The sequence below is a fragment of the Mesitornis unicolor genome, unplaced genomic scaffold (assembly GCF_000695765.1).
Source record: "Mesitornis unicolor isolate BGI_N332 unplaced genomic scaffold, ASM69576v1 scaffold79, whole genome shotgun sequence".
Classification (NCBI taxonomy): Eukaryota; Metazoa; Chordata; class Aves; order Mesitornithiformes; family Mesitornithidae; genus Mesitornis; species Mesitornis unicolor.
In genome coordinates this window covers 11,529-23,902 of record NW_010207719.1, presented here as the reverse complement: position 1 = coordinate 23,902, position 12,374 = coordinate 11,529, and the positions used below count along the sequence as shown (strand labels likewise).

Genomic DNA, 12,374 nt, shown 5'->3' with positions numbered 1-12,374 from the left:
ACCTGAATAATTTAATTCAAATGGACAGCTCTCTTTTCATCACAGTCACGTGTATGTTAGATTTTTCATGATACTATCTTTATTGTGGGAATAATAAAATAATATATTTTAAAAAAATAAAAATACAATTGAGTGTATGCCTTTTTCTTTGAGAAGTATTCAGAATTACAGTATCTTTCAAGCTCACCTCAACATATTTTTGTTAGGTGCAAGAGTAGAAGATCTCTGGATTGAAGTAATACTAAGGACTGAAAGCCAGCAGTAAGTTGATTTCAATCTACCTGATGAAAACATTACACTAGTTGTCTAATAATATACACGTACACAGCAGACACACAGTTTATCTATGAACAAAAATCTCTGTGTAGGTCTCCCTGAACACTTTTATATGCATAGTCATTCATCTAAGCAGCCTGATTAATGTACTGGCTTCATTCTCGAAGATGAACCAAAGGTGGCACCACAAATTCATTTTTCAGTGCTAATGAAATAATGCAATAAGAAACAGTTGACTTTATTACAGACAACAGTACAAACCTACTCCTACACCGCAGGAGGTGGGCCAGGTATATTCTCCCAGGTTATAATTTCCCTTGATGTGGTACTGGAAAAAGCAGGATCCAGAGATACAGATAAACAAAATCAGAATGTAATTCCCTCTGATTTCTCTCATGTGCAGGAGGCAAACACTGGGAGCTAAACCTCCATCATGTCATTTGTTACCTGGGGACCGACCAGTGCTTGGATGCAGGCGGCCCCCTGCAGCTTGCCCTAAGACAATTATAACATGCTTCTGAAGACAACTGCAAGGGTTGGCCCAGCTGTGCAAGGCAGTCCAGAAGGTCTTTCTACTGCCTCACCCTCCCTGCTGTAAAGTAGCCTGTCAGAGGTCACTCTGCCTCCCCCACGCCAATATCTTAGCTATAGCTAGTAGCACCTACATCTCAAACCTACTAAAATCAGGAAAGTATTTGCAAAACATCTTTCTTTTACACTGATCAGATAAATTAAGCAAAAAAAAGCCTTATCTTTGGTAGGACAATGTATCACAGAAAGAAGAGTGTTGAGTTAGGACAGGCAGGTAAAATACTGTTCCCATAGGAAGCACATACTCACACCAACTTATAATTTCACATATATCACATTAAAAAAAAGTAAGTAAGTCTACACTAAGCAAGACTTTCAACATCTATGATGAGAACCCAAAGACCTGATAGCCAGATACAAATTCCTGGGTAAGCCTGAACAACTCAAGGCAGATTATTAATCACAAACAGGATAGTCCAAGAGCCAGGAACTTTGTGCCTGACCAAAACAATAAAACCATTGCAGTATAATTTAGACTGAGAAACAACAAGGTTTCAATCTCCCGCTGTTTTGTCCGTAAGTCAATTGAACAAAAAAACTGCAGAGCTGCTGAGGAAACCTTCACAAGAGTCAAAAGTAATGGGGTCACTCAACTTTTGAGAACCCACCATCCTTGACACATGTCCTTCCTGGGCATGCAGTGAAGATATACATGCCTAAAGATTTTTACAAGGTGTAGTCCAAGAGAGAATTAACAAAAAATAAAATGAAAATGTGGTAATGCACTACCACCTCTGACTGCAATGCCAAAATGAGGATTTATGGGCTCAAAGCTTACAGCCTTGGCCATGTGCAGTGCCACATACTCCCTGCCCGCTGCGTGCCATGGTGAGATGGCGTAGGAAAGCTTACCTTGTGGAGTCTGATGAAGGTTTCATGTGGCCTTGGCTGCTCTCCTCCCACACACTGTTTGCCAGCTCATTCCCAATAGAAGACATCACCTTGATGAGCTCTATAGGCCAGTCATCCAAGTCGAGAGAGCGGACCCGGGAGAGGTGCGTGCCAAGGTTTCGGTGTATACCTGAGCATTCGATACATATGAGAGCTCCCAGATTCAAGCTGGCCCAGTCGGGGTCTATGGGAAAAGGGACACAAGGAATTAGTACAGTGAAACACCTGACAAAACTTTCTAGTTAATGTTTGTGGATAAAAGAGCAGGTGTCCTGTCCAAAAGCATAGTTAAGAGGTCTTCCAGTAGGGTCAATTTTGCCTTGTGGAGATACTAACCCTTCCGAGAAACCCTCAAGGAGTGAAAAAAATTGTGGAGGGGAGTCTCAAAAGAAAATACGAATTAGAGAGAAAAGAAGAAACAAAGAAAATATAAATGCAGTGGCAGGCAGCTGATGATGAAGTAGCGGAGAAAGTCCCTTCTTGGGAATCTAGAGCCACTTGTAGACAATTACAAGGGAAAAAGGAGGAAAAAAAAAGAGCTACTAGATACAATGTCTCTGTTGCTAACTATATCAGCTCCCTTAATAACCATCTATATCATCACCTACATATGGCTTTTACATCTAACACACTATGGGGTGTGCTTTCATCTCTAAGATCAGGGAGATAAGTACTAAGATGAAAATATGATACTCTGAACAGTTCCAGTTTTAGTGTACAAGCCAGAAGGATTCCACTCACTCACACACACACACACATAATAACCCCGCAAATAGTAAGGCTGTGACAAACCTGACAAAAGCTGGGAAATTCAAAGTCATTTCCCAAGATGGTTCACTTTTTTGTGACTGTCCTGTGTTATTTAAATGTAGATTTGTATGAATCTCCTTCTCTCCAACAAACATTCATTTTAACAAATGCAATGAAAGATGTATGGGAGGAATTTTTGGTGGCTTTTTTTCCTCCCTCCTGCTGTCAAATCTTTTCTTCTCACCTTATCCTGGGCCTCTTGAAGAATTAGCAGGCTATCACAAATGCCAAGCAGGAAAACGGTGATTAATTGAGAGGGCAGACAATTTTTATTCAAATCTAAATAAAATCTAGAGCTGATAGAAAATGAATTTCCAGTGTCTCCTTCCATTTACGGAAATTTCAGCCAAAACCTCATTTCTACTTTATGTAACCCGAAATCAGAAAGGAATTTTTGGCAACTAAAATACGTGAAAAGAAAACTATTCCTAGTTCTTTGCCATGCCATGTTTGGACACAAAATATGAAAAGAAAGCAGATAATTTTAACTGCAAAGTCCTGCACTTTATTGAAGGCACTGACTGACATTTTTCAGTCAGTCCTTACAAATCTAAAAATTTCCCCAACAAGAAAAATCTCCCATCTTATTTCATTTGAGCAGAGAAACAGATCTTTGCCTAAAAAGTTACTGTCCATACCAAGTCTTAGACTAGGAATATACAGCATTTCAGATCTCCAAATCTCCATCTCTGGGATGTCCCTGTTTGCAATTCACTGCTCCTATCTGCATTTTCCTCTTCCCATATGCAGTTGAGCACTTTTAAAATCTCATGCTTGAAATCTGTTACCACTGATTTATCCTGAAAAGAACCACGTGCGGTTAGTAAAATGTAACTATTCAAGCTGGTTTTCACATTTTTTTTTAATCAGATGATGGAAAATCAGCTCACTTTTCCTGCTGTTGCTAACACTAGTTCTGAATTGGAGGATGCTTAGAATACCTACAACCATGTGGCAGGCTTTTCTTCAGTACGCGTACATTCAGATTTGATGGCAAAGGAAGAAAAAGCCCATTCAATGTAGCTAGAGGTGCTTTAAAGCTAATTTCCCTTTGTTTTATTTACAATTTGTCAAACAAAATCTGAGCTTTTTTACATGACTGAATATTCCCGGATTACAATTTTCAGCTGCTCATATTCTTAAAGGTTTTTCGTTCTCTCCTTCTCTAAAAACCTCCTGCCCACTTTGACTTAAACCTCAGTCAGATTGATCATCTGAAGGTGAAAGCTCTTGGAACAGCTCTTTTAGGAGAATAACCCCTCCCCACCGTTTCCTTCATCCCTTTGGACATGAGGTTGCTAATGAAAGGCTTTGCTATGCTAAATTCTGATGAGTTCAGCATGTGCAAGATAGTGCTGGGCAGAGCAGAAGAGGAGTAGAAGAGCCAGGGAAAGAAGCAGCAGGGGGTGCAGGCATCTCGCAAAGAGTTGCAGCAACAGAGAGAAAAGTTTACGTATTCTGTTTATGTTCTTTTTTTTCTATTCTGAATATAAAACTGAATCTTGTGATGAGCCTGACAGGCTTCCCAGGGCCACACAGATTATTACTTCAGTGTTTGGCTTTCAAATAGAAAATACAGACTCTGCTGGACTGCAAAACGAGTGATGAGTCTCTCTTGAAGCCCTCTGCTTTCTTCTACAACAGAAAAGGCCTGATATTCCATGCTCTCCAGTTATCTTGAGAGAGTGACTCATATTTATACTCTGATCTGCTCTTTAAGCAGTAAGACTGGAAGAACTAAAATCCTTCGGCAGCAGAAATTTAGCTGGGTTTGCCTAAGCAATTTGATCACCCTCAGTGCCTTCTCCAGACAGAAGTCAGCACTGGGACTCTCACACTCAAGGAAAAGGCAACAGCAGTTTCCTTCTGAACCATGAAACCAGAACTTCTTGGGTAAAACCTCTAGCACATAAAGACCACTTTGCCTCATCTATTGCTTTGGAATAGGAATGGTAAAATAAAGGACATTGAGAAACTTCAGCGTGAGACTGGTAAGGGGCCAGAAGGCTGAGGGCACCCAGATGCTGCTGGTACTACTGCTGCTGATTAACATACAACAAGGCAGAAATTCCCTGGTGAAACAAAGTGCAGTGATGAAGTGCTAAAAAGGCAAAGAGCTCTAGAAAGAGGAAGAATGAGACTTCTGAAGTGGAAGATTGATGGCTCTTGAATATAGCTGAGGGACAGCAACATCTCATATTCCTTTGCTCTCAAACATCTGGCTTTGTGAAGATGCAAACTACGTAAGCTTTCCACAAGAGCGCTGGTGTTTGTGATGCTAAATGCTCCGGGGGCAAGGACTTGCCCAGGAAAGGCAGAAAGGGAGAGAAGCAAATGAAGTGAAGCCTGGCAGAAAAAGCAGCAGGCTGAGGTTCACCTCATGGGCGTGTTTATGTTTTAGGACACACTGCTTTGGAAATATCTCAGATTTTTCAGAAGGAAAGACCGTGGTCTTAAAACTAGGAAGGCCAAATAGCAAGAAGAGTCAAAGAGGGTATAAATAATCTCCACGAACACAAACAATTAGGATGTTTCAATTGAGATTCCAAAATCACCCTTTCCTCCCCCAAAGCTACATAACCAAGGTTCAGAGTTGCCAAAAAGGGCAGTCCCACCCTGCCCTCTCCCAGCAACATGTTCTTGGCACATCCCTTCTGCTGGCACCATGCACGCATGGCCAGCTTGACCCATGAAGCAATCTGGATGAAAACCAACCTGGCTGAAATGAAAAAAATTAAAAAAGGAAAGAAAAAAAAAGTGCTGCTTTCTTGCACAATCATTTTCCTGATTAAACATCTAGCTTGGCTGCGTAAATAATGGGGTATGTGCACGACCGGGGAGAGAAACGCACACGCTAGGGATAGCGTGCACTTTAGGTAGAGCTGCAGTGGATCACAGATACATCAGAAGGACACATGTGGGTGTGGGAAGTCTGCAGTGAAGGGACTGCATGTTCGCCCTCTGCCTGGGTGATCAGTTAGCAGGGTCTAGGAAAATGCCACCCACAGCCGTACAGACAGACTGGAGCAGAAATCAGTACCTCTGCCATCACGGCCTGCGCACAGACAGCAGTGAGTACTTCAAATGAGCTAAATATACATCTAGGTCACTTGAAGACCCCGTCCTTCTCATACACAGCACAGCATCTTATATGCCTTTTACTTGAACTATATCAAAGCTTTGGTGTAAATCTGAACGACTACCAGGTTAATATGAAAGAACACCAATAAATAAGAGTCACTTTGGGCTGTATATATTAAAATAGCAGTCAAACCAACATTTCCCCTTGTTTATCACATGCCGGATTACTATCTAGAAGAATGTAAAGCCCTTGATTTATCAACATTGCTATTTTTTGTCCCTGTTTGTGAAAAGTCACTGTAATATTTCTAACTGGGGTCTCCCTCCAGCAGGTCAATAGCCATTTTGAGAGCATCCGAGCCCTGGTGCTCAAAACTCAGTCCAGCCAGGGCTCACATCCCTGCGTGCTGAACCACAGGTGACAGGGCAGCTGCCCTTGTTCTTGATCCGTCCTCTATGGTCAGCATTCAAATACCTGACCGTTTTCAAAAGAAAACATTAAAATAAATTTGTATGTGAAGCACATTTTGATGGTACGCACTGGAAAAATATTTTTTATTTTAAATAGCTGTTAATGTGCTAGGCACCTTATCTTCAAGGCTTCTGATGATGAGGGTGGGGGATAATAGGCTTGTTTGGTGGATGATTAAATCAGCTAAATTGCTAACTATACAGCTAGCAAATTTTGAAGCTAACTGGAATGTTAGAATGGCTTAGACCAGTAGTCAAAATCCCAAACAGCAAGTCTTAAAACAAAAAACTATACTCAAAGAAAAACAGAATATTTTTCCATTTTAAGCACATGTAAAAATAATAAGAAAAGTTCTGACTTTCAAATATTAAAGAAATGAAAATGCACAAGTTCTCAATCCTCCTGCTTCTACAACTAATTGCTTCAGAGCAAGAGTACTTCCTCTTTTTGTGGCTTTGCTGCAAACCCCTGGAACTAAAGAGCACCAGAATAATGACCTCAGCCGGGGTTAGTGAGGTGAACTGTAGCTCAAAGTATTCTCAAGAACACTTTTCTGAACACTAAGTATGTGTTTTAAAAATATAAAAAAAGGGAAAGAAACACAAAGGGGAGGAAAAAAAAAATCCCAAATCAGTTTTCTAGTATCCAGATATAATGAACAATGACTTTGGTTTCTTCTGACAAGAAACCCTAAAAAAAATCAAACCAAAAAAACACCAATCAAGCTCTAACTCTTTGAAGATATTACCATGGCACATGTGCCCTCTTCACCCAAAATGGAAGGAAAACAGTGGATTTCTTTTTCCCTTTTTTCAAAGGAAAGTAAAGAAATGTTGACAATTGAAATGGCATGTGAAACAACAAGGGGAAAGAATTAGGATACATCTAACACAGCATATACTAAGTATAAATTAACACAAAATAAGTCTGATTAAGCAAACTCCATAATGAAGAGGAAACGTGCAAACAATATATGGAACACAGTACCAAAAAAAGGACAAAGCCCGTGGTGGGCGTTCATCTATGTGTCAGCCAAGGAGAAGGCGTCAATTTTCTGAAGTCATGTGGCTGTACTTACTCTGTGCTTCACAGTCCACACAGTGGGAATTGCCTCTGTTGTTCCTTATGGACTGAAGGGCCATGGCCTCGTTCTGGCTGGTCAGGCGGGACTGTTTAGATTTAAAGAAATGCACAAACAACAAATGAGAACCCAACAAAATTAGCTGAGACAACTGTCAGCTGAACGAACACCACAACCCAGAGCTTAGACCAAGGCTGAATGAATATGACCAAAGGACCTCAAGTCCTTGGTTTGCCTCTCAAGAAACTGTGATCCCTTGGCATCCCCAAACACTGTCCACGCCTGCCAAGCAGGGACTCCTCTTTCCTTCTATGTTTTCTGGCAACTTGGGCTTTCTCCCAGGGCTCTCTCCCCCCTGTGCAGGAGCTCCCAGCATTTTGTGGTCTCCAGGCTGGATTCTAATAAGTGGGAAGACTGCACAGAGGAAAATCGAGCTTGAAAATGAACCCCGCTATTCACCAGAACAATAGTCAGAGTGTAGGTTTGCTTCTTGAGATAAATTAGATAAGAATATTATTTTATGAAATCAATTTCTTTTATTGATGTGTATGCTTTTGCTAATGAAGACTAAGGGATGGTTTGCAAAAGCAGCTGAAACCTTTTTATCATCAAAAGGTCAGATTTAATCAGACGGCTCCCATTTAAATTCTCTCCATGATGACCTGCCAATGACCTCTACTTGGACCTGCAGAGACTGTCACAATGGACAAATAGTTCAGCTCTATCCAACTAAAGTGTCTTGTGGGCTCTCTGAGAAGAAAACTGTTAGCTGTAGCAAGTGATGGACCCTTTGCAATGAATTGATTTAAGCAGGATGAGGATCAGGTATTAAATATGGCCATGTGAAGATACATCCTCCTGATCTATCAACAAGATACCTACTAAACCTATCCAACTAACTGTTACTTTGCTATTCCAGCTAGCTCTTCTGACATGTTTTGAAACTTCAGTAATACTTCAGAGAGAAAAAACCTCTCTGAGCATTGCAGCAGGTTGAATATTTAACCAAACAAGCTGCCTGCACACTCATAGTCTTATCAATAGATACTCCCTTTCAAAAGAATATTTAATGTACACAAAGGTCAATCTTCTCTGCAGGTATTGCACAGTATTACCAGCCACTTGTTATCCTCTTGTATTTTTATATAGGTGTTAGTGTACAAATTTCCTCTGTTGTGTCCCCTTAGCATACACATTAGAACATATAAATTTATGAAAGGCAAAAAAAACATAGGAGCATTGATTTTTCTCTATTGCAGAAATACATATTGGAAATAAGTATTTTTTTTAACAAAATGGGAAGCAAATTATGTTATGATGATGATAATCACTGATGCCTGATCTACTCTGGTAAATCAGGGAAATGAAAGCAGGCATTCACTTCAAAATACATGTCTCCGTGCAATATCAAATCATTAAGTCAACTGTTACATTGGTATTATTAAAGGATATATAGGTCTGAATAATTACTCTCCACTTCTTTCCCTCCACTACCATTCAACACCTCGCTCTCTAGTTGTGAAGGGTTTGCAAACGCAGAGTCTGAAGAAGCAGAAGTTCTCCTGCCCATCCAAAAGTGAGAAATGTCTGAAGAAGTCTCAGATTTTAAACACTTGTTTTGACAAGAAATATTTTGTCAATCATACGAAAGCACTGGAAGGTAGAAGGTCTGTTCCTCTTAGGCCATGTTCTTCTCCCCCTAAAAAGCTTTGATTAACTGGTTCTGGATTTGCTTGGTTTATATTAGTCAAGGCAGAAAATAATTTTAAAATTAAGTCAGTGTAATTAAAGAAAAGAAAAATTGCACATATGCTTTGTAAAGCAACAGACACAAAAGCAATAGCTTAATTTTCATTCTGTGGTTTGTATTACTTCATCACAGCAGAGTCCTGTGCCTGAACATTACTACATATTTATGATTAGGTTAACTAGAATGTTTAGTTAAAACTTTGCCATGCAGGAGCTTAGTAGATTAAACTAGAGTTTTGACTAGTAAATATGCTGGTTTTGGGGTCTGCCTCCACTCTTCTCCAAGACAAGCTTTTCCTCAAGTGCCTTCTGCAGTCCTCTAACCCAAAACAATCCTCAACCTACAGCAGTGACTACACTGTACAACTTCTCAATAGGGAGAATCCATGACCTAGCCCTGAGCATCAGTCAGAATTTTAAGAGAAATACTGATGGCAAAAAAGATAATCCAGGAGCTCCATTAATTCAATTGCTGTAAAACAGGCTACAGCACCAGCTACCTTGAAATATCTGAGATATGCATGGAGCTCCAACGCTGCTCTGTCGCATGCCTAATACCTGCATGTCTCTAGGAGTATAGGTTTAAAATGCAAAGTAGATGATTTTGCTTTCCTTTTAATGTTCATCCACCCAAGACTTATTTTCAGTATTACTCTGTGTACCATACCTTGTTCTTGCTGCTCTCACATGACTGTAAACTGGCCAAGATCTGACTCTCTATGGCTTGTACCCACGCATCTCTTTCTTCATATGTGGTAGCTTCAAAGTGCCAAGTCTGGCCAGTGAGAGAGACAATGATAAACTCGAAGTTTTCTTCTTGTTCTGAAAAAAACATGCAATAGGAAGAGAAGTTTAAAGTTTAAGGATATCGGTATCTAGGCTGAAACAATCCTGGTTGATGTGCATTTCTACAATGTATCAAGAAAATGCAGGTCTGGACACTTAAGGTTTGAGGCTAGATACATCCCACTACCCTGCATCAGGAAACAACTTGCAGATCCACTGCTTTTTCTCTCCAAATGTTATGTAGATAAAGTACTGTTTTGGGTAAATATTTAGGTAAATGAGTCTATACCTTTCTTGAATATGAAGTGGCTAATAAGCATTATTCAGATTTAGACCTGAGGAGCTAAGAGCTACATAATGTAAAAACCAAAGTGTGTCACAAAATAACTTAAAAGCTGAATGGACTGTGAAGAGCTGACAATACAGAAGATGTGACAATTTACCCTCTTCCTTCAAGCAGTTGTTTGCATGCAGATATATTAAAAGCGGATGTGCATATTTGCTTCTCTACAGCATAAATACGCTGGGTTATAATACAAGATTAAAATCAGTTCAACCTATTGAACATTCACGTTCGACACAGGAGATGAGAAAATGATCTGAGAAGCTAGCAGAAAGGGTCAATTTAATATCCTCAGGGCTACCAGAGTATAAGGACAAGTATTCAGGCCAGAGGACCACAGCGTATGAAAATACCAGCAAAGCTGAACTACACGGACACATGCTCCAACTACACATGGGACATCAAAGTCAAATTAAAAAATATCAAGGAAGCTGAAACAGAGCGAGTGGAATTGGGAAGGGCAGGCATGAAGCATGAAAGGAACAGAATAATAGAGCACAAAGTTCTGGTGAACATAAGCCATAATGGGCTTTAGAAAGAGCATTTACATTTGCTTGCCTGCTAATGACTTATTTTATATTCAGGGCCATGAAACTCCTCCATTACCTTGTCACCCATAAGCATGCAAAGATAAGTGACAAATCTAGCACCAGCTTTAAAGACAGTACTGCTGCTCACTGGCAGTCACTTTCTCAACCTGTGAGATAACTGGTTTTCTTTGATAAACTCCATGCTAGCAAGACCAGTGCCCATGCTGCTTTAATGATGCTGCAAAAAAATAGCAGAAGGTTACTTTGCACCTGGAGGTGAGAATAAACACAGAGGTGAAGGTTATTTCCAGGTGCGTGAGCTGCATGAAGCAGCAGTTTTACCAAAAATCCCCAAAACAAACCAGAGTGTGAGACAAGTGGGAAAAGAAAGAGGAATTATGCAACTGTACAGCTATAACTACATTTCAGTTCAGCAACACTGTATTGGAAGCAAACAGGTAGACTCATTATCCAAAATGCTACAGTTATATCATGCAAGAAGCCACATTTATCAAACAAAGCTTTCAAGAGTTTATAAGGAAGATGCAAGGGAACTATTCAACAACAAAGGAAATGATGCTCAGCGCTGTGCGCTGTCTCCTGTAGGACACCACAGTTATGGTCTCCTACTTACACAGGAGTGCTACAGCACAGAGTCAGCAGGGAGGGTACTGGCATATGCAGAGTTATGCATATGTTGAAGAAAACAGAACGATGGCGAAGGAAGAGGACACAAAAAACTGAATTCTACCTGAAGCAGCCCCCTACAGAGTCCAATTCAGGAAATTAATCTCTTTTAGGCCTTTCAGTGGCTTCTAAGTGGTAAAACTATGTACTCCTGAAGCCTTACTAAAGGAAGATTTCCAAATGCTGGACACTAAATGTTCAGAAAATCCTTCCACGTAAATTACACCGAGATACGCGCACCTGTACAGCCAGGATCCTGCAACAGGCAGCAAGAAAAAGGCCCTTTTCAGCCTCACTCCATTTTCTACACCTCCTGCTCTTCTCCCTCAGCCCTTCTCTCCTTCACCTGCAGCTCTATCTTCCCCACATCTCTCTCCCCTGACCATATGCCATACCACTCCTATGTAAGCCAAAAGTCTGGTGTAAGCTGAAGGAGCTGCCTCCTAGAGAAAGCAGTCATTGTGCCACCTGAAGTTAAAAATTCCCCACACTTCCTTTTCAAGCAGGGAGGAGGCCCTGTAGGGATGCGAAGACCAGAAGAGGATGACAAGGGAGGAGGCTTCTCCAGCGCACTGGCAGGACTGACTTCTCAATGCATAATAACTCAACAAGAATATATGGTATATAACTAATGCTCACCAAGTACATACAATATATCTGTAGAGAGTCTCTCTGCACTAATTCTGTAACAGTTCAGCCCGGCATTTAAGCATGAGGCGACTTTCCAGCATTACGATTACCTTAAAAGAAATATGAACAGTCAAGCTGCAGCATCACTGAATCCTCCTATTTGCCAATAATTGTGATCACATAGATGAAGCTGGCTTGCCCAATAAAGGCTTGTGAGAAATAAACCCTGCAATTCAGCCCGTGTACTGTTTATACTGTCCTCACAGCGGTACCTCTGCAAGCTTTGTTTTCCAGCAACGCTACACACAGTTATTCCCCTGCTTACAGGAGACCTACGGCAGAGGACACAAACCTGGCTATCCAGGCAACCGGAGTGCAACTCAGGAAACACCTCCAGCCATTTCTTGTGTCTGCTCTTTTGTACGTCAAGTCTCCCTTTCCCAAAGG

The 12,374-nt window shown here is 40.7% G+C and overlaps 1 protein-coding gene across 1 annotated transcript; it reads right to left on the bottom strand.

Annotated features, from left to right (window-relative positions):
- Positions 1-1,719: 1,719 nt before the first annotated feature.
- Positions 1,720-9,773, bottom strand: LOC104546731 (arf-GAP with GTPase, ANK repeat and PH domain-containing protein 1-like; the record flags this gene model as incomplete). Its single annotated transcript, XM_010192196.1, has 3 exons — positions 1,720-1,942; positions 7,200-7,290; positions 9,619-9,773. Coding segments are annotated over 3 exons (469 nt in total), but the record flags the coding sequence as incomplete, so codon positions are not given.
- Positions 9,774-12,374: the final 2,601 nt, after the last annotated feature.